The 26,806-nt window shown below is 43.8% G+C and overlaps 1 protein-coding gene across 2 annotated transcripts in view; it reads left to right on the top strand.

Moving 5' to 3' along the window:
- MYZAP (myocardial zonula adherens protein) overlaps nt 1-26,806 on the top strand; it is a 119,510-nt gene that overhangs the window by 2,017 nt on the left and 90,687 nt on the right. For both annotated transcript variants that reach the window (XM_006831608.1, XM_006831607.1), the window contains exon 2: nt 15,930-16,016. In XM_006831608.1, coding sequence (XP_006831671.1) covers nt 15,930-16,016 — 87 coding nt within the window. The remainder of the gene's footprint in view (nt 1-15,929; nt 16,017-26,806) is intronic.

Below are 26,806 nucleotides of genomic sequence, written 5' to 3'. Positions count from 1 at the left end.
CGGCAGATTTCCCCCAATGCAGTATGTTGTTTGATTTCTTGATTTACTTGAGGATCCAAGTAAAATGAATCCTTGGCGATTCAGTATTTTCTCCATTTATCATGATATTGCTTATTGGTCAAGTTGTGAGGATTTTTGTTTTCTTTATGTTTCAGTGTAGTCCATACTGAAGACAGTAGTCTTTGATCTTCATCAATAAGTGCTCTTTGATTACTACAAGCAAGGTTATGTCATATGCATATTGCAAGTTGTTAATGAGTCTTCCTCCAATCTTGATGCTGTGTTCTTCTTCATATACTCCATTTTCTCAGATTATTCGCTCAACCTACAGATTGGATAAGTATGGTGAAAGGAAACAACTCTGATGCACAGTGGTTAGTATATCAGATAACATTTCTGGAGATTTTTTTTCTCTTAAATATTTAGAGTATTATTATTTTTTTTTAACGAACATGGCTTAGTAACTGGCACAGTGGAACACACTATCAAGAAGGTTTTGTCTTTTGAATAGGTTGTTGTTGTTAAGTGCCATCGAGTGAGTTCCAACTCAGAGTGACCCTGTATAACATTTCTGAGGAGTGGCCTGGTGAGCTTGAACCACTGACCTTGCGGTTCAAACAGACCTTGCAGTCTAGCATATTATACTCACTGTTGTTGAGTTGATTCCAACTCATAGAGACCCTATATAGGATGTCTGAAACTGTGAGTCTATACAGGATCAGACAGCCTCATCTTTCTCCTGCGGAGCGGCTGGTAGATTTCAGCTGCTGACTTTGTGGTTAGCAGGCCAATGCCTAACCCAAGCGCCACCAGGGCTACTTTGTCTTTTGAGTCCGATGACAGAAATCCTTTGGAACTGGAGGTCTTAGAGCCTTGAATCAGACTATGCAGTACCAGAACACTAGTCCTCCTTCTAGAAAGGTGGTATCGAAAGGTTCTAAGGGTCATCTTATCTCTGTGGCTTCCAACTCTGTTCAGGAGTCATATATGTCATGGGTACTGTTGTATGTTTATGGAGGGATGGGTGGGAATGTTTACTCCTGTGCCATCAATAATAAAGTAATTGACTTATTAAAAATATGAATAGATCTTTGGTGATGCACAGGAGGACCACTGGGGTCCATTCTACCTGTAGAGGCAGATATTGTCACCAACTACTTCTGGTGTGACTCTATAGGATAGGCATTGGACTGCTGACCCCCCAGATCAGCAGTTCAAACCTACCAGCTGCTCTCCAGAAACCCTATACAAGGTTGCTATGAGTTGGAAGCAACTCGACAGCACTTAAAACAACAATTCTCATATAGGAGTCCTGGTGTGGTGCTGTTTGATAAACACTGGACTGCTAACCACAAAGTTGGCATTTCAAATCCACCAGGAAACCCTATACAGGGTCACTATGAGGCGGAACCAACTGGACAGCACTTAACAATAAAAACAACTCTCAGACAAAGTGATGATTATTGAGTGTTTACAAAGTCCTCTGGAAGCTAAAAGGAAAGGTGGTTCTTCAGGTATCTGAGGAATGCCTCTCCCACTGTGAGCTGCTTCTGAGTTTAATCCTACAGGAAGTGGAGGACTCAGTTGATATGATTGGGATGCTGAAAGGTAGAAATATCATTCATCTAAACAGAATACATGTGAGTTCCATGGTTCCATATGATAATCATGGGACTGTGAACCTCAAGGTCAGTGGTTCGAGCCCACCAGCTGTTCCTTGGGAAAAAGATGAGGCTTTCTGCTCCCGCAAAGATTTATAGCCTTGGAAACCCTATACAGAGTGGTCATGAGTTGCAACTGACTGGATAGCACTTAACAACAACAATAATAGATGGAATGTGTGACGTATACTGTATGACTGTGGCATACTGGCAAAACACGTTTAGCAAAAACAAGAGCAGGATGTCTTGGAAATATAATTGTTAACAAATCAATAATCATTAAAAAGTTGCTTGAAATTGCAACTTTTCAGTTAAGTGTGAACCATTTTCTCTTTCCTCTCTAATGTTGGTCAAGCAGTAGTCCTGAACAATGACATGTTAGCCATTAAAACTGCATTTCTGTTTCATCCAAGGAGCTTATCAAATTATGCGCTGCTGGGAAGACCAGGCCAAGCTAGTTCGATGGTCAGGACAACCAGAAATGGTGGTGACAGTTGATGTTGAGCCAGACCCAAGTGTCACCGTTTCCTTGGCTGCCACTTACAACGTGTGCTTCCTTCTTATCTGAAATCATTGCTCAAGGAAAAAAAAAAAAAAGGTGATGAGAGTATTTTCTGTCAGCTGCTCAACAAAGCTCTGAGAGGCATTTATGGATGCCAACCAGCAGAGATTGCGAAATTAAAAAAAAAAAAAAAGGTCTGCCTTCAAAGCAGTTGTGCACTAAAAATAGTTTTATCTATGGCAACAGCAGGGAGATAAATTGACTAGAGAACAACCATCTACAGAATGGTGACCTTGAGGGGTAGGGGAAAGCATTACATTTTATTTTTTCCCTTCATGTTCTTGCAAGGAATTTTGTAAATGCTGCTTAATCTTGTTGAATGAACCTTTGAAAGAAAAGGTCAGTTATGTGCCCAGGTTGTGCACTTTGGGGGAAGGCCCAGTTGCTTCCTGTGGCCAGATCTTTTTGGTTAAGCTATTCAAGGCAGGTGGGGTGAGATGCGAAACCTGTCCAGGGTTTGGTCCCACACCACGCTCTGTTGACAGTAAGAGATTATTGGCTGGTGTTGCTGACACTGGATGTTCAGGGATGCTCAAGGCCACAAGGGTAGAAGGATTATTTCCTAGCCTGCCTTTGGAAATATGATTTCTATTTGGCAAAACTGTCCTCTGTTAAAAAAGGGACTGGGCCTGCAGTTATCACACCATGGCTCTCCTGTACTCCATTTCTGTCCGATTGGCTCAAGGTAAAAAGCGTCCTTAGCTGCCCCGTGAGTGGATCAGGCAGGTGTTAAACTCAGTTCCTTTTCCCAGTACACCGAAACATGTGCACACCAGCTTGTGTCCTCCTGTGGGCTGTGGAGATGGACACAGGGTACTGGGGGAACCTCAGAGTCTGGTGGAAGGAAGTTTGTTTGCAGCAGCTTCCAGGGATGGTGGGGTTTGGAGCAAGTCAGCTTGTCAATCCTTGAAAGGCTGTGTTGTATGCTCTTGGACCCATGGTTCCCTCACGGCTTAGCCAAACAACCTATACCACTATGGATGATATGCTCAGAAATGCTCAGGATGAAATGTACAGAAAAATAAAAAGTAAAGCTCCAACCTCTAATCTTTTGTTCATAGGTCTTGCTGAGACAAATGTAGGACCATCAGACTTGAGTTCTGGAGACACTTAGGGAAACTTGGTTTCTCCAAGACATTTATGAAGACCCTGTGGTTCTTCTGCCAAGGGGTGGGATATGATTCTGACCTATTTCCAGGATACAGCAGAAGAGGTCCTTGTTGTAGTTGGTTTATACTGTGTCTATACCAGGAGGCTGGTGTTACTGTCAATCCTTCCAGGTCATTAAGCCTCAAAGATCATTGTCTAACTGCGTTCAGTTAACTTGAGATCAGTTTGAAATGTGTCAACTTAGTTTGAGCAATAACGTGTGCTATCATCTTGGTGGTGGTGGTGGTGGTGACGTGCGTGGAGTCGGTTCTGACTCATAGCGACCCTGTATGGGGTTTCCAAGGCTGTGAATCTTTACAGGAGCAGAAAACCTCATCTTTCTCCCATGGAACTGCTGGTAGTTTCGAACTGCTGACGGGTTATCTTCTTAGAGCTTCCCATAGTTTAAAACTGCTCTAGCACTTCTCCAACACACAAAAGAGTAATGTAATGGTGTTTGTTTACCTTTTTACCTCTTTAGATGAGCAGTAGTTCCTACATGCCAATCACATTGCTAAGTCTTATTTGTTCTTTTAGGCAGAGTGATCTTTCTAGAATGCAAAATCCAGTCACCTGAGTTTTCTACTTTGAGAGCCTTCTCAGTACTGCCAGGAAAAAGTTCAAACACCTTAGTTTCACATCAAACCCTTCTGATCTAACCCTGGCCTTTTGCCCCCTAGTCTCCATAGACATTCCAAACTACTTGCCATTCCACAAGCTTTCGATGCTGCTCCTTGTCCAGGACTCCTACAGGAACCCTTGTTTACCACAGTTCCCTACAGGCCTGTGCACCCCCTCAATGCTTGCATCAACTCTGAATAACTGAGGAGAGGGTTTAGGGCTCTTCCCCCAATCGGAATAATAGGTGCTGAAAAGAGGAGTCTCACTAGGCCTCTAAAGGAGCCACACTTGGCATTTAATTGGTAAATGGGAAAACAGGAAGCAGCATCTTGGGATAAAGCCAGCCCATCAGCTTCCAACCCACCTGGACAGGAAACAGGTGACACATGAATGAACTTACTAGCCTAGGTGAAGAGTTTGACAGCTCTGGGAAGGCCTCCAAGTATTCTAGTTGTCTTATTCTAGACACAAAGCTTCATTCCTCTGGTGAAGTCAGTGGTTTTCAGTGGTTACACAGAATCATCGGGAACCTTGAAATGTCTTTTAGTTTGTTGCTGTGGACTTGATCCCAACTCATGGTGACTGACCTGTGTATGCAGAGTAGAAATCCTCCATGTCACCTGTTGGAAGCAGATCATTAGGTCTGTCTTCTCAGGTGTCTCTGGGTGGGTTTGAACCATCACCCTTTGGGCTAACACTTAATCTTTTGAAACACCCAGGGGCTCCATGCTCAGGCCTTACCCCAAGCCTCTGAGGTATTGGTGTTGATGTTTTCTAAGCAGCATCCCAGGCAATTCCAATGTGCAGTTAAGGAAGGGGACCACTACTTTTTGTATATGCAGACGGTGTGGCTGAAAGTTCACTTAGGTCTTTAGGGTAAAGGGCAAGGTGGTGGGGGTAGGGTAGGCAGAGTGAATAGTCGCATTGGTATCTTTGTTAAGTATTCATTTACCTGTGTTTTCTCTCTGGATCTGGCATTTTTGAGGGCACGTTTTGTGCCTGGCATAGAAGTGAGCCAGGGGGAGCAAAGAGAGGTTGTCATTCTCCCAATAATGTATTTTATCTGGGTCAGTCCTGACATGAGAAAGTGGAATTCCAGGATAGGTTTCACCAAACTACTGCCTGTGGGTCACATCTGACTCTTAGCAGTTTGTATACTCCCCTGAACTAAGAATAGGGTTTACAATGGCCTGTAAGACTTAAATATTTACTCTCTGGCCCATTACAGACAGTTTGCCCCACCTCATGGAGATAAGCGGGTGATCTGTGCTCCGAGGTCTCAGAACAGAAGGGGCATGTTTGGTTCCACATGCAGCCTGGCCTTTATACCAGCGCGGAAGCAAGAGATCACGGTGTCTGATCTCATGACCACGCCCGGGGGCCACACCTTCTGTTGTTAGGTGGAACTGGCCACGGACCCACTGTCATAAAGTAGACTCTAGGCTGAGAGAAATGTAAATGTGTTTGATTAATTTCCTTAGGTAAATCCATCTTTCTAAACTGATTGGCAACCCCTGCCACCTTCCCTGAGTTATCTGCTCCACTCCTTTTTATTTGAGCTGGATGTTTCCCCTTGGGTTAGCCCGGGTGCCTGAAGCTGAGTGCATGATGGTACCTGGATACCCAAAGAAGCTGGAGGGTAAGAAATCCACTGCCTCCACAAAAAAGGCCCAAAACAAGTTCCCAGAAGACCCGCTTAGCACCCGAGTGCCCAGTATTTCAGACAAGGGATTGGTTGTGAAGGAGGCCTGAATACTGCCTGCCCCGCCCTTGCCATCCTTCCCAGAGGGGTTGGTTTGAAGAATGTGTAGGACTCTCTGGGGAGTTTCAGGTATATTCTCCTTACTTGATTTTAGTTCAGCCTAAAAAAAACCACAGACATACTGGCATCTATTGAGCAAACACCTATTAGGTGTTGATACTCGGCTAGGCCCTGTACGGATTACATAAGTGATGGAGGCTCAAAGCTTGCTTGGTCTTCCCCTTCCATCCGTTCTGAGGAGCATGGAACACAAAGAGGTGCTCAGTAACTGTAAATTGAATCCTTGAAATGCGTTTAGATTTGAGCATTAATTAAATCTAATCAGATTTCAGTCAAATCATTGAGATTGGAATGGCTCCCCATTGACTTCTGATTAGAGCCTTCTTCACCAAGCATTTATAGATTCTTAATTGGACTTCCTTAACACTCTCTGAACATGCCCACCTCTGTGCCTTTGGCCAGACTACAATGCCTTCTGTGACGGTTGTCTGTTAGTATTATGATGGATTCAACGATCTCCAATGCCCTGAAAAGACCTTTCTGTTCTATGTTGTTGTTGTGTGCCGTCAAGTTGATTCTGACTCGTATGACCCTATAAGATAAAGTAGAACTTCCCCAAGACTGCAAACTTTATGGGGAGCCCTGCTGTGGCACTGTAGGATAAGCACTGGACTGCTAATCACAAAGTCGGCAATTCAAACACACCAGCTACTCCTTGGAAGCCATATATAGAGTCTCTGTGAGTCAGAACTGACTTCACGGCACATAATAACAAAAATCCTTATGGGAGCAGACTGACATATCATTCTCCCTTGGTGGGTTTGAACCCATGACCTTTTGGTTAGCATCTGAACACTTAACCTCTATGCTAAATGTCATTTTAAGAATCTTTACATATACTCCAATTCCTATTAAGAATTATGTTCTCCTTCCTATATTCCCCTGGTCATAAAGGACACTTAAGCCAGGTGCTAAATAGGTGCCCAGAATTGTTGTAAGCACTTTAAAGGTGTTAGCTAATTTAATCCTCAAACAGTTGTAAAAGGATGATTCTACAGGATTGCTAGCTAAAAGTCTCTGGCTGGTGCAAACTGTTAATACTGTCAGCTGTTAGAGGTTTCCGTCTACCCAGAAGTGCCATGGAAGAAAAAGCCATGGTGATCTACCTCCAAAAAATCAGCCTCTGAAAACTCTGTGGAGGACACTTCTATCCTGACACGTATGGAGTTGCCGAGGACACTTCTATCCTGACACGTATGGAGTTGCCGAGGACACTTCTATCCTGATATGTATGGAGTTGCCAAGACTCAGAACTGACTTGTGGGCTCTATTAGCTCAGTCGTACAGCTGAGGTAGCTGAAGCATTGAAGATCAAGTAACTTGCCAAAGTTTGAACAGTATGTCAGAGCCAATCCTGGAACCCATGAAATGCAGTTTCACTCTGCATCTCAGTAACTTCTATGGGTTCTTCTAAGTGTTCTTGAATCTACTGTACAGATATTTTTAGATTATAAGCTCCTACGATAAGCACTGAACTGCGAACCACAAGGTCTATGGTTCGAGCCTGCCAGCCACTTTGTAGGAGGAAGATGAGGCTTTCTGCTCCTACCAAGGTTTAAAAAAACTTCGGAAACCCTATACTGGGTCACTGTGAGTTGGAACCATCTAGAAGGTGCTTAACAACAACAGGGAAATAAAATGACATGTTGCTTTAGGCAAATCTGCTGTACAAGACCTCTTTAAAATGTTCAAGAGCAAAGATGTCAGTTTGTGGACTAAGGTGTGTCTGACCCAAGACATGGTATTTTCAATAACTTCATATGCATATGAAAGTTAGACAATGAATAAGTAAGACCATAGAGTAATTGATGCATTTGAATTATGCTGTTGGAGAAGAATATTAAAAATACCATGGACTGTCAGAAGAACAAACAAATCCCACCTTCTGTGTTGGAAGAAGTACACACACCCAGAATGTTCTTTATTTAGAAGCCAGAATGACCAGACTTTGTCTCTTATACTTTGAACAATTTATAAGGAGGGACCATTTGCCAGAGAAGGACATCATGCTTGGTAAAGTAGAGGGTCAGCGAAAACCAGGAAGACCTCCAGAGAGATGGACTGGCCAAGTGACAGCAGCAGTGGACTCAAGTGTCACAGCGATTTGAGGATGGTGCAGGACCTTCAGTGTTTCCTTCTGTTGTGCACAAGGTCACTGTGAGTTGGAATCAACTCAACTGGCCCTAATAATAACAACAGCAATAACAGCAGGGAGCAGGATGATTTGGTTTTATTTTGGTAATCTCACAGCCCCTGAAAGTATTTTGCAAGTAGTGGGTATTCAGTAACTGAGTAATGAGATAGGTGGAACCACTGAAAGAGACCCAATAGTGATGGTCTTTAGGGCTGAACTGTACACCAGGGCTGAGCCAGCTGCTGTGCAAACCTGTGGGCCTGCCTTTGAGGTTCTGCCCAGTCTGGAGCAACTCCAGATATTGTGTATCTGAGTTCCAGGGAACCATGGAAATCAGCATCATCAAATGCTCAGCGAGATAAGTATCACTGTCTTGATTTTTGTTGTCCTTGTTAACTGCCATTGAGTTGGTCCCAACTCATAGAGACCCTATTTAGGGTGTCCGAGAAGTGGCTGGTGGTTTTGAACCACTTGCCTTGAGATTCAAACAACCTTGCCATCCAGTCCTTATCCTACAGTGTCACACCAGGACTCCTAGTTTGTTGTTGTTGTTAAGTACTGTGGAGTCAGTCCGACTCATAGCAACCATGTATAGTTTCCAGATCCTAGTGTGGTCCTGTGGGTTAATGCACTGAACTGCAAACTCAATTTCAACCACAAGTTCATCGGTTCAAGCTCACCAGCTGCTCCTTGGAAATCCTATACAGGGTCATTATGGGTTGGAACCAATTCAACAGCACTTAACAACAATAACAACATAGGGCTTCTGAGGAGCAGCTGGTGGGTTTGAACCCCTGGTCTTGATCTTATTCAGTGGCAAATTCTCCACAGGGAGATTCCTGAAGGTGAATGAAAGAAGAGGGGACTGAGGTCAGCCTAGTGAAAGGATTCAGGAATGATTTTTTAGTGCTTTTACTAAGGAATTTAGAGCCCATTTTAAACTTCCTAGATATTCTGTTTGCTGTCCTTACTCTGTTGTGTTTGCTTGACTTTCTCTTCCTCACTCCCTCTTTTCTCTTACACACACACACACACACACACACACACACACACACACACACACACACACAGTTTCTTTGGTCTTTATCATTGCAATTACTGCTACTATTATTGAAATAAAAACCTTAACAGACATGGAGCCATTGTAAGCAACACAGATGTCTAAATTCAAAAGTGAAAAACCTTTTCCCTGTCTCATTTTCCGTAAATAACCCTCTTCCATAGTTGGTTGTTCAAACTCACCAGCTGTTCGTTGGAGGGTCGCTGTGGGTTGGAACCGATAGCACGTAGCAAAAACAACACTGGTTAGTTGTATTTCTGTAAATACATTTCTTCTTAAATTACACACATCATCAGTATGTATCTCAAAAACAAAAGTGGGATTATTATTATTTTTTTAATTGTGAATTGAGTGCAGGCTTACAGAGAAGATCATCAGTTTTACATTCAACAAGTTGTACACTTTGTTTCATCTCAATGATTGCAGTCTCCTCCATGCCACAATGATTGTCTTGTCGGCTGTCCTGCTTCCTCAATGAGATTGTTCTAATGTTTGCTCTGGAATTTTTTTTTTTGTTGTTGGTTTTTACATGACATTTGTTGGCCTTATTAAGGAAGCACTAAGCCTATTCCAAGGAGCTCTGGTAGCGTAGTGGTTAACGAGTTAGGCTGCCAACAGCAAGGTCAGCAGTTCGAAATTACCAGTGGTTCCACGGGAGAAAGATGAGGCTTTCTGCTCCTGTAAAGATTTACAGCCTAGGAAAGAAACAGAGAATATCAGAAAGATGTTTACCTGTGGCTGTGCTTTATTGACTACGCAAAGGCTTTCGATTGTGTGGATCATGACAAGCTATGGACAACATTGAGAAGTATGAGTATTCTGGAACACTTAATTGTGCACATGAGGAATCTGTATCTGGACCAAGAGGCAGTTGTTCGAACAGAACATGGGAACACTGAATCGTTTAAAATTAAAAAAGGGGTGCAACAAGGTTGTATTCTTTCACCATACTTATTCAACCTGTATGCTGAGCAAATAATCCAAGAAGCTGGGTGATATGAAGAAAAATGTGGCATCAGGATTGGAGGAAGACTCATTAACAACCTGTGATATGCAGATGATACAACCTTGCTTGCTGAAAGTGAAGATGTCTTAAAACATTTACTGATGAAGATCAAAGAGCACAGCCTTCGGTATAGATTACATCTCAATGTAAAGAAAACAAAAATCCTCACCACTGGACCAATAAACAACATTTTTACCAACAGAGAAAAGATTGAAGTTGTCAAGGACTTCATTCTTCTTGGATCAACTATCAACACTCATGGAAGCAGCAGTCAAGAAATCAAATGACGTATTGCATTAGGCAAATCTGTTGCACAAGACCTTTTTCAAGTGTTGAAGAGCAAAGATGTCAGCTTGAGGACTAAGATGCGCCTGACCCAAGCTATGGTATTTTCAGTCACCTCATATGCATGTGAAAGCTGGACAGTGAATAAGGAAGACCGTAGAAGAATTGATGCTTTTGAGTTATGGTGTTGGAGGAGAATATTGAAAGTGCCATGGGCTGCCAAAAGAACCAATAGATATGTTTTGGAAGAAGTGCAAGATGGCCAAACTTTGTCTCTCATGCTTCTGACTTATTGTCAGGAGGGACCAGTTGCTGGAAAAGGATATCTATCATGTTTGGTAAGGTGGAGGGTCAGAGAAAAAGAGGAAGACCCCCAATGGGATAGACTGGCCAGGTGGTGGCATCGATGGACTCAAGCGCAGCAACAGTAGTGAGGTTGGCCCAGGATCGGGCAGTGTTTTGGTTTGCTGTGCATAGGGTCACTATGAGTCAGTGCTGACTTGATGGCGCCTAACAACAACAACAAGGCTATTCCAACCTGGGTTTAAATTGTGTCTGTATAGTCAGTCCACAGTTTACTAAAGAATATTAACAGTACTTTTTAATCTTTCTATCAAAGAACCTCCAGTGATGAGTACAAACGTTTATCAAAGGGTCCCGGGGTGTAGTCTAAAGCACTTCACTTCTTTGAAGTCTTTTTTTAAAAATTTTTTTAAAGAGTTCATTTCATTTCAATTCATTATTATCTGTCACCAAGTACAATTGATGTGTTTTAGGGTTTCACTGTGGCTCTGTAGGATAAGCACTGACTTGTGAACCACAAGGTTGGTATTTCAAACCCACCAGCCACCCCTTGGAAGCCTTATGCAGGTTGGATGGAGTCGGCATCACTTAACAACAACAACAACAAAGACTTTGTGTACTTCCAGCGTACACATGTTTTAGTGTGAGAATGTGGCATATATACACTTTCACTGTAAGAATTAGGAGTATCACCATTTGGAAGGGACAGGTGAAAAATGGGTCAAAATGTGGTAAGTCTTTATGTCCATAATTGGAGGTCCTTTGATAGAAAGATTAAGAAGTGTTGTTAATATTCTTTAGTAAGCTGTGGACCGACCATAGAGACACACTTTAAAACCATGTTGAAACAGGCTTGGAGTGTCTCATTCAGGGGTACTGGACTCATGGTGTCCCTCTAGGACTTGTCTCCTCTTTAGTCTTTTGATTTGATCTGAGAATTTCTGCCATTGGGGATTAACTGTCTAGGGCAGCCAGCCAACTACATGGGGTTAATGCCCAGCAGAGCTGTTGACCCAATTGTTTTTCTCATGGAAAGAAGGGCCTTAAAGCCAAGTAGATCTGTTTCATATGAGTGCATTTAGAATGATAATGGAGAGTGGAGGTGGAGGCGGAGGCGGGGGAAGCTTTGTGGACGGTGGTTCGAGCACACCAGCCTTTCCATGGGTGACAGATGAGGCTTTCTGCTCCCAGAAAGATTTACAGCCTCAGAAACCCCATACTGTGAGGCAGAACTGACTCCACAGCACATAACAACAAGAAGAAGAAGGCTGTCAATAATCATAATATTGTCTAACATAATAAGACATAATAATATCTAACCGACACTGTCTAAGTACCTTCGTATAACCCCATTATAGTTGAAGAGAGTGAGATTCAAAACAGATAACGACCTTCATTTTTCCTGAAGCAGCCCAGTAACATTGAGTCAAAGGGACCATTGTGATAACATAGTGAGTAGGTGATAGAACCTATTCACGAGCGGACTTCAAAAAGTTCCTGAAAAAATGGAATAAAAAGAAAATGGGATTTTTCCCTGAACTTTTTAAAACCCATTGTATACACAACTGCTTATATATGACTGTATGCATGTGTGTTTACATGTGTGTGTATGGTTATGGGATATGGTGCTGGAGAAAGATACTACCTGTTCTCTGCAGAATGGTGCCACAGGTTAGACTCAGGCAAACAGAAGAGTCTTGAGCATCACTGGCATGCCTCAGAGGGAGGTGATAGTGTACATGGAAGTGCTCATACTGTATCCCACCTGCTCATGGAAGCTGATACCCTCAGGCTGGCTGCTTCCTTGCCGGGTACATTGTTGGGTGTAGAGTTCCATCCATCGTGGCAGGTTGGACTTAAAGACTTTTGCGATTTGTTGACCCTTGGGCTTCCAGGCTGCAAGGTAGTTTTACTTAGAGGCTGCCTTGTGGACGAGTATAGACCCATGATCCTGCGAACCCACTGGGGGATGTACGCAGCATTCCTCTGAGTCATGCCACGGGACTGTGGTCTGGGAATGCTGGGTGCTACTGGGACCCTGTCTAGGCTTTTGTATGGCAGAGTCACTTTTTGATTGTTTCCTAGGGCTGCCTTGACCAAGTACCACAGAGTAGGGGCTTAATGTAACAGAAATGTATGCCTGACAGTTCATGGATTCAAATCCCTGGTGTCCACAAGGTCAACTATCTCCTAAGATCTATGGGCAGATCCTTCCTTGCCTCTCTCTCTCTTTTACTTCTTCTGTGGGATGCGTTATTTTGAGTTATGTAATAGTTTACATGGGAGAACATTAGCTTCACATTGATCCCATCTTATATTGTTTCCTTTCCATGGTTACAATCCCATTCATGCATCATCCACCAACCACGGGTTTACCCCGCAAGCCTGCCCCCCACCCCTGTCATTAGCACACAGTCCCTCTCCCTCTCAAAAGTCTCCAGCTGCTCCATCTCTCCGCGTTGGTTGTCTCTGCCTCCATCTCTGGCATCACCGCTTCCCTTGGTAAGGTTCCGTTCTCTGCTCTTCTCCCTTGATGGTCCTAGAGACCTTGCCCCTAGACTGCAAAATTAGTCCCTCCCCTCCCTTTGTTACAAAACGTGTACCTTTACATTTCTATCCCTCACAGTCAGTCCTGATAACAATTATTCACCATTGTACCACAAGAAACCTATCCACATCTCCTTTCCTCGGCCTCACCTAGACAGATTGGATACTACTCAGTGGAGATTCTACCTTCCTCCACACCCTCTGGATCTAGGTTCCCTCTTGAAAGCTTGTAAGCCAGTCACTTCTTTCCTCTGTAACCACCATCCCCACCCCCACCCTCCATTCTGGGTAGCCAATGTCCAAGTTGCCCATCCTTGTCTTCTCCTTGTGTGGAGGGGGTGGGAGTGATCCTCACTTTGAAGATTTGTTCCCTCTTTTTGAGCTACTGCTTCCATAGGTGTAGGTCAAGTTCATCAAATTGTATCAGATTATTCCTTTTTCCTATTCTTTCTTCTTCTGGTTGAGCTCTGATCATCCAGCCATTGAAGCCAGCTCAGGTGGGTATTATCTGCAAGTGTGGGTGTACTTATGCATATGCCCTCTCTTCTTATCAGTTGGATGCTTCACTCTCCACTCTAATCCTCTGTGGCTATGGCACTGACTCTGGGCCCAAGAGTCCCCACGTCTTGCCACACTGTTGGCCAGCCAGGTCTCCAGCGGGGTTCACAGGAGTCCATTGAACGTTGTGGGGCTTAGCTCGCAGTTCCAGTGCTGCCCTTCCCTCAGTTCCCTTTATCGGCGGCAAACATTGTCACCAGTCAGAGCATGTTTTCCCATTTGGTCCTAGCCTTTGAAGGAGGTTTGCCCTGAGGGGACCCGACCACTTGCCTTGATGTCTCCTGGGCGAGCCACTTGTTTGTTCTTATATATTGTTTTGCCTATATTGTTTTGTATTTTTCCTGTCAGTCTTTCTTTCAGGAAGTATCTTCTGTTCTTCTGGCCACTCCAGGTTGTTCTGCTTGTTCTTTCAAGTGGAACTATCAGAAGATACTTCCTTAGAAGATTCTGGATGCTGTTCAGGAATCCACCTATGGTCTTGTGTAATACAGAGACTCTGCAGGAAGCCTCCTTCATTGGGCACGTTGTAGCCCATTTTAGGTATTCCAATCAGTTATAGACAGAAGATGGACTTACAAGCTTTCTATGGTGATATTTCTGGCTATTCCTTTCTCTTCTCCTCCAGTGTCTGTTTTATAGTGGTATGCCAGGGAAACCAAGATTCAAAAGACAGCCAAGCATCTTAACATTGTTTCCCCCATTCCAACCATGTCTCAATCTCTGTATCCCATAGCCCTGTTGTTCCAAGGTTGTGCATATATCATTATTTGCCTCTGTCCCACTTCAGCTTCACATTCATTCTATCGTATTACATTTCATTGCAATGATTACAATCCCCTCCATGCATCATTAAATAACCAAAGGATACACCCCACAGGCCCGCCCCACTGTCTATAAGCAAACAGCTCCTCTCCCTCTCTGAGTCCCATGTCCCCAGCCACTCCATCTGTCCACACCAACATCTCTGTTTCCATGCCTGGCTTCACTGCCTCTCTGGGTAGGGTCACACTTTCCGCTCTTCTCGCTTGATGGTCCCAGGGACCTCGGCTCCTGGGCTACAAAATCAATCAATATCCTCCTTTTGCCAAAAAAAAAAAAAATCTGCCTCTACATTTCCGACCCTCACAGTTAGTCCTGACGGCAGGTATTCACTGTTGTACCACTAGAGTCTTGTCACCATTTCCTTTCATCAGCCTGGTCCCAACAGACTGGAAATCATTCAGTGGAGGTTCTACCTACCCTTGCTCCATCTGGAACTAGGCTACTCCTTGAAAGCCTGTAAGCCAGTCACTTCTTGCCTTTAGAGCCCCCACCCCCCATTTTGGGTCTGGGCAATTTCCACCTCCCCTCAAGGTATTCCATTCAGTTAGAGGCTGAAGACGGGCTTACATGTTCTCTGTTGTAATGTTTCTGGCTATCCTCCCCCTCACCCCCAAGTGTCCTTGCTTCTCTCTTCCTAGCTTTTGGTGCACCTGGAATTCCTTGTATGTGGATTCATCACTCCAGTCTCTGTCTGTCTTCACGTGGCCACCTTCCCTCTGTGTCTCTCCGTGTGTCTTCTCCTCTTTTTATAAGAACACAAGTCATATTGGATTAGGGCTTAACCTGCTGGGGTATGACTTCATGTTCACTAACAACATTTTTTAAAGATCCTATTTTTAAGCAGTGTCACATTCACGGTGCTTTTTAGAGGACAGAATCCGACCTTTAACAATCACTGTGTGTATTTTGGCCTCTAGCCCTATAAATGGATTTTGACATGACCATGTGAAGTGAGACAATTTCTATACCTACAGTTATGGAACCCGAGCCATTAAAAAAATATGCTTAAAATATATGAATGCATCCAATCATTTCCTTGTTTTGGATAACAAGGTGGTGAGTGTCTTGGGTGGGGTCATCCTCACAGTTCCCTTGTGATTGGTTCAGTTATCATCAGTAGAGTTCTGGTGTGGCGCTGTGGGATAATGCACTGGACTGCAAGGTTGGTTTGAACCACAAGGTCGGCAATTCAAATTTACCAGTCGCTTCTTAGAAAGTCTATACAGGGTCACTGTGAGTTAGAACTGACTCAGTGGCATTTAACAACAATAACAAGTGGAGAAAACAAGTTCTGAGGATTTGGGTGACTTGCTCAAAGTCATCCAGTTCATAAACTAAACTCAGCTTTCTATCACCAACACTAGTTCATAACATGGTCTCTCCTCTCTGTTCCTCCTAGGCCAATGTCTGCAGACTTCGGCTGACCGTACCCCCTGAGAGTCCAGTTTTTGAGCAAAGTGAAAAGAAAATTGAAAGAAAAGAACAGGTAAGCTGTCTCTGAGGTATAGCTCTGACAGGTTCTGACCACTGTATTCTCTTTCAGCCACACCCCCTTCAACTCCTATTCACAGAGTCTGAATGTCAGCAGGTCTGCTGGTGAAAGGCCCTTCCACCTGCCCACCTCCTCTCACATCTTCCCAGAGTCGGGCTGCTCTTCCCAGCAGCCTCTGCCAGCCACACGCCCCTGCTCTCCTTTCTTAGTGAACACTGTGGCTCTGTTGCTCCAAAGCACATAGGGACACCGACTTTAGTGGCAGGTGCTGTGGCAGGGAGTGCATTTTTCTAGGAACAGCCCAGTCTGGTTGAGTCAAAGGGCCCATTGTGAGCTCCCTAGGGGGCCTGAGCTTTTCTCAGCTCCTGCAGAGAAGAGACTGACTGGATAAGAAGAGCTTAAGCAGGCAGCTGTGTTGTGGGGAACGGGCTCTGGCAGGGAGGGAAGAGGAGGTCAGGGAACATTTTTGCCAGTGGCTGTGCTAAATGGAGACAGATATGACCCTGTCCTTATCAGAGAGGAACTCATAATTTTTCAGGTGAGACAGAGGTATAAATAAGCAATGATGATTTGATAATTCGGGTATTAGGATCTAGAGATGGAAGAAGGGGTCTAGGCTGGTAAATGGTTGATAATCAAAACCCTAATTTTACTCTCGATCTCTGTCTCTATTCCTTCCTCTCACACTCTTCTCTCTACAAAGAGCTACCTGTGCTAATGCAATGATGAATGACAGGGACAGGAATTAGAGAGGAAGGAAAGCGAAGTTTTGGCTGGAGAAAGAAACTTGCTTATATAAAAGGTAAGGGTGAGCCCCACTAAAGGGATCCAGTAAAGTGGCTCATCCTGGATGGAACAGGGATAATATAAGGTGAGCTGGGGACATCTTGCTAGGAAGCGAGGTAGCACTTGAAGATGAACAGAGTTACATCAAAGGACCCAGAAAGCAGTTTGCAAAGGCTCTTTGTGGCCAAACTTGCGACAGCTTGAGCATTAAAGGGCATAGTGAGATAATGGGTTAGGAAACCGTGAATACAAAATAATTCACAAGTATATAGTGAGAGAGAAAGAAAACACCAGCTAATAAATGTGAAAAATCTCGACTTGGCTGCCAGAAGGTAGTCTCATCCATGGATGCTAAAACTAGTTGATAAAATGTTATTGTACAATAGAATATTCAAGTTGTTTTTAAATATCACCCCACAGATGGCACTAATTCTAAATGAAACAGGTGTCCTTTTTCCTTCATGGAGCACAGCTCCAATAAGGTGGTCTAACTTCACGTTGCCAATATTGGAACAACCTAATTAATATATAACTTCTGAAGATAAACAATTAAAAATGAGTAAGGCAGACCGTTGAAGAATTGATTCATTTAAATTATAGTGTTAGAAAGAATATTGAGAGTACCATGGACTGCCTGAAGAATAAACAGATTTGTTTTACAAGAAGTACAACCAGAATGTTCCTTAGGAGTAAGGATGATGGACTTTGTCTCTCGATCTTTGGACGTATTGTCAGGCGGGACCAGTCCCTGGAGAAGAACATCATGCTTGGAAAACTGAAGGGTCAGTGAAAAAGAAGAAGTCCCCAGCAAGGTGGATTGACTTAGTGGCAGCAGCAGTGGCCACAGACATAACAATTGTGAAGATGGTGCAGGACCAGTTAGTGTGTAGTTCTGTTGTGCTTAGTGTCATTATGAGTTGGAACTGCCTCCATTGCACTTACCAGCAACAATTAAGAAGTATATGATATTATCGCTGCATGCCACATTGTTTAACTGAATATCATTATAAGGAAACAATGAGAAAAATCCAAAATGTGTGACATTCTACAAAACAGTTGGCCCAAACTTCTCAATAAATTTAGTGCCATTAAAAAAAGAAAAGATGAGTTTGTTGTCAATGAAAGTGTTGAAAGAGACCTAATGCCACATGCAATGAGTGAACCTTGGTTAGATGCTGGGTTTAAAAAAAAATATCTGCAAAAGGTATTTTGGGACAATTGTAGAAATGTTGAATCGTTTGTATATTTGAGCTTATTGAATTTTACTTGTGACACTGGTACTATGAGCATATATTACTTTGTATTCTCTGTGGCTTTGACTATTCTCAAAAGGAAAAGTTAGGGGTAAAAGGTCACCACAAAAAACAAGGGTGTGTGTGAGTGGTCATGCTTGGCAGTTGGAAGCCTGCTGGTGACCAGGATCAACTAGAGCCTACTGTTGTGGAAAGGGGTCCTCTTCTACTCTCTCTCCTTATCTATCCCTTTTAGAGTTGATGACTTGGTCAGAGGAGTGGGCCTGGGTTTGTCCAGTGGCATATGGGCACTTTAGAACGTAGGACTTCAGAAGAAGTACTCAAGTTGGAGAAAGTGACCGTAGGAGGGCCTTGGTGGTTGTCCCTGTGCATGTGGTAGTTTGTTGGGGAAGGCTAGAGATGAAGGACGCAGTGATACTACTTGTGAAGGGTTTGTGGTGCTGAAACTGAGAGGTAGATCCTGTGAGATAGTGGAGGACATTTCTCTGCTAGAGAAGAACCACCAGATGCTGCTGAGGTGCCTTCCACTCACAGTAGTCCCACATGTGTTGAGTAGAACTGTGACCCATAGGGCTTTCAATGGCCGATTTTTCGTAAGTCATCTCTGGGTGGACCTTGCCTTTTTGTTAGTAGCCAAGCATGTTAATTGTTTTTACCACTCAGTACCTCCTTTTAAAGCAATCAGATGCTTTTTAAACAACAACAACAACAAACAAAATATTATACTGAGCTTTATTATATAAACTGGGCAACAGTAGCTCTGGTTGAAGCATTGATGGAGTCCAGAGTCTTCCCACCTTCCCTTTATTCCTCTGCCCTCAGCCTGTCTCACTGTGGATGTCTCTGCAGAACATGGATAGAAACCATGAGGGTAGAGTTAGCACATTGATGAGCCAGGTGTGTGATCCAAGTGCCTGTCTGGATGCATTAATGACTCAGTGCAAAAGAACTTGGGTAGAGAGGAGGAGGGTGGGACCTGGTTGTCTCCCTAGGTCTGAAGTCCTTGGGTGGTGGCATCATGTGAAGGTACTGGTAGTAACTATGAGGCTGGTCTAGGTGCAGTTGTCACTGTGCCCTGACCAGGTATCTGGGCATGGAATGAGTCATTGGGAGCCAGAGGTCAGCCATCAGTGCAGGATGAGGTTCCAGTGGGCCTGTCTCCTCTGATGTGGCTGCCCTTCCCTGGGACACTGTAGCCCACAAAACTGCCAGATGTCTAGAACTCTGGATGACCTTCCCTGGTCAGCTGACTTCAGTTCCTCTGGAGAGGTCTGTGCTGTGTGTAAAGTTAGAGGGTTGGAACTGACTCACATAGGGAAGCAGTAGTATGCCAGGGACCTGAATAACTTCTGAAAAGATGATTTCTTACAGGATTTCGAGGGCCCTGATAGAGCTGCAGCAGACTGAAGGCAAGACTGGGCCTTGGTCTTCTACACAGTCATGGAAAATACTCAGTGTTTGTGGAGGACCTGGGAGGCTAAGGGGCAGCCAGCCACACACAGACACCACTGCCACTTGGGCCCTGCTTTGCCCAAAGTTCCCAGTCACTGAGAAGATGTCTTCCTGGTTGAGTGTGTGACAGATGTGATGTTTTCTCCAGCTTTAGGACAGTATGTTGGGAGGCATGTGGGTGCAATTGCAAAACCATCAGCTTCTTTTTGTTTGAGTTGTGAATTCGTGAGATGTGTTTGAGGGGCTTCCTATCCCTAAAGCTGATGACCTGGCTACCTGGTCCTTTTAGACCTTTTCTTCCAGAAGATATCAACTGCCCTGACCGGCTTTTTGCAGATGAACTCCCAAGCACCTGGTTTCTCTGATGCTCAGATTTTCCATCTATAAAATAGGCATAATTATGCCTGGTTGTGAAGAGTTAAAAGAACCTGATAGAGTCATCTTGGAAATGGGGCAGAGGAAGTAGGAGGACAGTCGCACGGCATGCGGGTTGAGAGGGGAGGGAAGTGAGCACCTGGTTCACTGTCCCTCTACTCCTTGCCTCTTATTTCCTCCAGATCCAGAGCCGTATTCCTTCTCTCATGGGGCTTGGCTCCTCCTTCTTCAGGATAATTTATTTTTTATTAGAACTTTTTTCCCTAAGCAACCTTCCTGAGAGATTCAGACCTGGACCTCCACCCTCTTTTAGGTGGAACAGCAAATGAGATCAAAGAGAAAAAGGAGATGCTGCTGTCCCTCATTTTAAATACGTTAACTGAATTTTGTGATGGCCAGAAAAAAAAAATTAGTATTTTGACTTTGTTGTAATTTAGCATCACTGGTTGGTCTGCAGTTTTCTGAGGCTACTTGCCAGTTTCTCTTGGGTGACCTCATTTACTCGGATATCAGTCCATCTAAAATGAACTCAATGAGACCGCCTTGGTTTTTGTATGTTTTAAATATTTGTTTGGTTTTGTTGAGTACATCTGCCCTATTGGACAGAACAGCTTCAATTCTTATCTCCCTAACACTTGAAATCTACTGCTTCCATCTCAAAACCCTTCCTAAGGCCTAGCTCATGCCTGGAGTCTCTTCCAGCATCTCTCAGTTTATACAAGTCTTCCCTGTCCTCCAAGGTTCAGTGAAAGCCTGCTTTATTTGGAACTTTCTCTCACTGCTTTATGCTTCGGGGATTGTTCCCTCCTGTGACCTATAGGTTATCCAATCTGCTGCTCTCCCTTAGAGATGGGATCAACATCAGTTACTACAGATGTTTCATCTTGAATCATTCTCATTGCATACTTCTGTTTGAGTTGACTATGAGTTGAACTCTGCTGAGTCTTGAGTCTGTATGATTGTGAAGTCCTTTTCAAATTCACCAAGTACTTGGAGCAGAGAACACAGTGAAAAGCTGTTAATATTCCACATCACAGACCTCTTTTTGGTGGCCTGAGTTTCTGAAGGAGCAATTTCTCTTTGAGAACCCTGAGTGAGGGAGAGCACTTAATGGGGATGGAGGTAAAGTTGGGAACTTTCATAACCCTGTAAAATGTTTAAGAGGAGGAAACCCTTGCCATTAGGTTTTATAGCCCTTTAAAAGCCCTAGATGAATAAGCCTGTTGACTTCTGGCCTGGCGTTGCTGTTTATACAACATATAGGAAGTTGCCAGGCAAAGGAATGTGCTGCCATGATTCATACCGGGCTGGGGCTGCCCTGCATGATAGCGTGCAGGGACTCTGAGCCTCTCACAGATAGCAGCCCTAGACACCACCTGGAAGAGGCCTGGACTCTAGTCCTGGCTCACTCACTATCCCCTGGAGCGCTTGGGCCACTCAAGTCATCTCTAGTGACTTCAGTTTCCTCTTCTGGTGAAAGGAAGCATTAGCCTAGAGCCAGTGGTTTTCAAATTTCTTTAGCTCTGGAATTGCTTATTCAAACAAATGTTGTTAGGTGCCATCAAGTGATTCCAACTCCTAGTGACTCTGAACAATAGAACAAAATACTGCCCAGTCCTATGCCATCCTCACAGTTGTTGTAAGTTTGTGATTGTTGGTAAAATGGTGAAAATGCAGTGATGGTAGACTATAGGGGAGTCCTAGTGTGGTGCTGTAGAATCATCATTGGGCTGCTAATCAAAGTCAGGGGTTCAAACCCACCAGCCACTCCTGGGAAACCCTATAGAGAGTCACTATGAGTCAGAACTGACTTGATGACACTTGACAACAGCAACAGTCCTCATCTTGCTATTCAGGACCCTAGAACTCAGTGATGTAAATAACTTGCACAGGTTCATGCAGTTAGTTCATAGTGGATTTGCAGTTCCAACTTGGTTTATGTGACTTGAAACCTGGATCAGACTGGGCCATGTTGCCATGGGAGCATCAACTGGCATGTGTTCTATCAGGGAAGGTCTATTTAGGATGTTTGCTTTTTTAAAAAAAGTTTTTATTGTGAATTGAATGATAGTTTACATGGGAGAACATCAGCTTTACATTCATCCTATCTTATTTTGTTTGATTGTAATGACAATCCCCTCCATGCATATCATCATTCAACAGTATTTGCTGCTATTCCCTCTGGGTTTTTTTGTTTGTTTGTTTTTTTGTATGTACACCAAAACACTCAGGAATATACACTCATTCACACACCCAAAGGGTATATACCCTGCAAGCCTGCCCCCCGGCCACCAGCACACAACCCCTTTCCCTTCCTGATTCCAGAGTCCCCAGCTGCTCCATCTCTCCCTGTCATCGTCTCTGCCTCCATCTTGGGTGTCACTGCTTCTCTGGGTAGGGTCCCACACTCTGTTCTTCTCCCTTGATGGTCCCTGGGTCCTCCGCTCCTGGACTACAAGATCAACCACGCCCCTCCTTTTGTTACAAAATGTCTACGTTTACATTTGCAACATTCATAATCAGTCCTGATAGCAGTTATTCATTATTGAACCACAAGAGACTTATCCCCATCTCCTTTCACCAGCCTCATCTGTTGCTGTTGTTGTTAGGTGCCATTAAGTCAGTACCGACTCATAGCGACCTTATGCACAGCAGAACAAAACACTGCCCGATCCTGGGCCAACCTCACTACTGTTGCCACGCTTGAGTCCATCGATGCTGCCACTTGGTCAGTCCATCTCGTTGGTGGTCTTCCTCTTTTTCTCTGACCCTCCACCTTGCCAAACCTGATATCCTTCTCCATTGACTGGTCCCTCCTGACAATATGTCCGAAGTATGAGAGATGAAGTTTGGCCAGCTTGGCCTCCAAGGAGCACTCTGGCTGCACTTCTTCCAAAATGGATCTGTTGGTTCTTTTGGCAGCCCATGGCACTTCCAATATTCTCCTCCAACACCATAACTCAAAAGCATCAATTCTTCTATGGTCTTCCTTATTCACTGTCCAGCTTTCGCATGCGTATGAGGTTACTGGAGATACCATGGCTTGGGTCAGGCACTTTAAAAAGGTCTTGTGCAGCAGATTTGCCTAATGCAATACGTCATATGATTTCTTGACTGATGCTTCCGTGAGTGTCGATAGTTGATCCAAGAAGAATGAAGTCCTTGACAGCTTCAGTCTTTTCTACATTGATTTAAATGCTGTTTATTGGTCCAGTGGTGAGGGTTTTTGTTTTCTTTACATTGAGATGTAATCCATACCGAAGGCTGTGCTCTTTGATCTTCACCAGTAAATGTTTTAAGTCATCTTCACTTTCAGCAAGCAAGGTTGTATCATCTGCATATCGCAGGTTGTTAATGAGTCTTCCTCCAATCTTGATGCCACGTTTTTCTTCATATAACCCAACTTCTCGTATTATTTGCTCAGCATCTAGACTGAATAAGTATGGTGAAAGAATACAACCTTGTCGCACACCTTTTTTAATTTTAAATGATTCAGTGTTCCCATGTTCTGTTTGAACAACTGCTTCTTGGTCCATGTCCAGATTCCTCATGTGCACAATTAAGTGTTCCGGAATACTCATACTTCACAATGTTGTTCATAGTTTGTCATGATCTGCACAATCGAAAGCCTTTGCATAGTCAATAAAGCACAGGTAAACATCTTTCTGATAGTCTCTGCTTTCAGCCAAGATCCATCGGACATCAGCAATGGTATCCCTCGTTCCACGGCTTCTTCTGAGTCTGGCTTGAACCTCTGGAAGTTAACGGCCACCACCACTCGTCTGTCAGTTTGTCGTACTGTGGTGGCTTGTGAGTTGCTATGATTCTGAAAGCTATGCCACTGATATTTTAAATACCAGCAGGGTCACCCATGGTGGACAGGTTTCAGATGAGCTTCCAGATGAAGACAGACTAGGAAGAAAGAGTGACAAACTACTTCTGAATATTTAGTCACTGTAAACCTTATGAATAGCAGAGCCCTATCCAGACAGGATGAAAACCACTCAGTGGAGATTCTACCTTCCCCCACACCCTCTGAGATTAAATTCCCTCTTGAAAACTTGTAAGCCAGTCACTTCTTGCCTTTATACCTCCCCCACTCCCCCCCATTTTTGGTAGCCAATGGCTAAGTTGATCATCCCTATCAACTCTGAGTACAGAGGGCGTGGGAAAGCTGTGAAGATTCTTTCGCTCTTCGTTGGTACTTTAAGCTACTGGTGTGGTGCTGTGTGTGGTGCCAGACTGTGAAGTCGCTTGAACTGCAAGGTTGGCAGTTCAAGTTCACCAGCTGCTCCTCAGAAACCCTATACAGGGTTGCTATGGGTCGGAACTGACTCGATGGCAATTAACAACATAGGATGTTTACATTTTATGTCAAGGTTACCTAAGTTGTGTACTACACCACTGGACTCCAGAAAAGCAGTTCCTGATTACCACATTCCCCTCTCCCCACCCCGTTATTCTTAACTTCTCTGTTTCCCTAAGCAGCTGTTGTCTACATAGAAGCTGGAAAGTAAATTGTTTAGAAATTGCCTCTATCAGGATACTATCTTGAGAACTCGCTTTTGGGGATTTTTGCTTGACTAGAAGTTTTTCTTTTTTCTCTCTAATGTGATTGCTGTTGTTAAGTGCCCTCAAGTCAGTTCTGACTCATGGCAACCTTGTGCAGAATTTCCGAGGAGTAGCTGGTGGATTTGAACCACCAACCTTGTGGTCTGCAATCCATTGTTTATCCTACAGCACCACACCAGGAGTCCCTCTAATGTAAAGTGATCAATCAGTTTTTTTCTTAAAATGTGCTTACTTAGGAAGTAGTCTCTATTCAGCCTGTGTTGCTGTTGTTAAGTGCTGTAGCGTCAGCGACCTTGTGTAGGATTTCCAAGGCCTTTAACTGTTCTGGAGAGCAGAAAGTCTCATCTTTCTCCTTCAGAGTGGCTGGTGGATTCAAACCTCAGATGTTGTGGTTTGCAGTCCAGTGATTATCATCTGGAGCCACTGAAAAGTAATATAAATATTTTAATAGTCCAAAGGTTTTCATTTTTCTGAGGATGTGGGCTGTGCGTTCTCACTCCCAGGCTGTGGAAAGGTCTTTCAGTTTTGGTTATAATGTTCATTTTTGTCACAGGTAGGCAAAACACCGTCAAGTGTTCATGATGCCGGGTTTCAGTACTTTACGAAGATGGGCACACAGGTCAGACTGGCCAGAGCACATTCCTCACATGACTAATGTCCTCTGCCTGCAAATGGTGGTCAGCTCTGCCCTCGGGCTGGATTTATGTTAAAACTGTTTCTGTTTTATTTATTCCCTGAGAGTTCTTATTGCCCACTGGCTTCCCTTCCTTCGCACAGATTGATCCTGAGTGGCTAGGGTGGCTACATATGAGGGGGCTTCAAAAGTTCTTGGAGAAAGTCATTATCTTTCTATTCCATTTTTCTACTAACATTTTGAAGCCATGTGCTCAACTGTAAAGGTTAGTGGTTCAAACTCACCAGCCATTTCTCGGAAACCCTATACAGGCTTGCTATGGGTTGGAATCAACTTGACGGCACTTAACAACAACAACAACATACATGACCCCCTAGACAGGAGTCATGGTGTGGCGGGGTGGGTTAATGCACTGGACTGCAAAGTTAGTTTGAACTGCAAGGTTGATGGTTCGAGTTCACTAGCTGCTCCTCGGAAGCCCTATATAGGGCTCGATATGGGTTGGAACCAACTTAATGGTATTTAGCAACAACAGAGCTGGCCCTAGTCTACTTGGAACTTGCAGAGAAGGCAGGGCTTACAAATATTCTGTCTTCCTTCTTTCAAGACTTATTTATGGAGCATCTATTTGTGCTATGAATTGGGAATATTTTTTAAAAAAAGAAAAAAAGCCCCTGCCATTGAGTCGATTCCTACTCACAGTGACCCTGTATGGGATTTCTGAGACTGTACATTTTTATGGGAGCAAACAGCCTCATCTTTTTCCAGCAGAGTGGCTGGTAGGTTTGACTTCCATCCTTGTGGTTAGTAGACCAATGCCTAACCCACAGCACCACTGGGGGTGTAGGAGTGAAGAAGGGAGATAAATCCTTTGTGGAACTTATTCCGCTGGAAGGTCATAGGTTTTGTTAGTTATCTTTTGTTATATTCATAAGGTTTGGAAAATCTTGTCAACTGTCACCAACCTAAGAGTTCTGGTGTAGTGCTGTAGGATAAAGCACAGGACCACAAGATCGGTTTGAACCACAAGGTTGGTGCTTCAAACTTACCAGCTGCTCCTCGGAAACCCTATACAGGATCACTGTGAGTCGGAACTGACTCAATGACACTTAACAACAACATCACTGGCCTCACTAATCCAAATTCTTCAATGGCAGTAAAGTAAATGATAGCAGGAAGTTAGGCGGAGTTGCATTTCTATAGATTCTCCTTCTTTCTAAGCCGTCTCTGAAGGGAAATGAGCCATATGAGCCTGTAGACACATTTTTCAGCTTGGAGTAGATGGAGGGAACGACTTGAGAATGTTTGTGTTTTATGGATTAAATCTGCCTAGGGATCACACAGTGCCTTTCTGTTGGTTGTTTCCTTTTCACGTCTTTGTTAATAATAACCTTCTTTCATTCCATGCACTTATTGGGTTTTTTGTTTTCAGGTTGATTTTGCCTTCTGTCGCTTCATGGAAGGAGTTTTATTGGTATAGAGTTCATTGTTTTTAATCTGAGTATACATTTTGTGAAGTCTCTCGTCCTCCAAATGGGGATTGATTGGAGCAAACATCAGCTACCTGACCTATTTTAAGAGGAACAAAGAGTATTTATTCCCTTCAGCTAAACCATGTTTATACCCCTTGGGTAATTCCCAGAACCTCTTCCAACTTGTTATTGTTGTTGTTATGTGCCATGGAGTCGGTTCCAACCCACAGCAACCCTGTA

This window comes from Chrysochloris asiatica, unplaced genomic scaffold, assembly GCF_000296735.1.
Source record: "Chrysochloris asiatica unplaced genomic scaffold, ChrAsi1.0 scaffold00004, whole genome shotgun sequence".
Lineage (NCBI taxonomy): Eukaryota > Metazoa > Chordata > Mammalia > Afrosoricida > Chrysochloridae > Chrysochloris > Chrysochloris asiatica.
The sequence above is the reverse complement of the archived record's forward strand: the minus strand, read 5'-3'. Positions and strand labels throughout refer to the sequence as shown.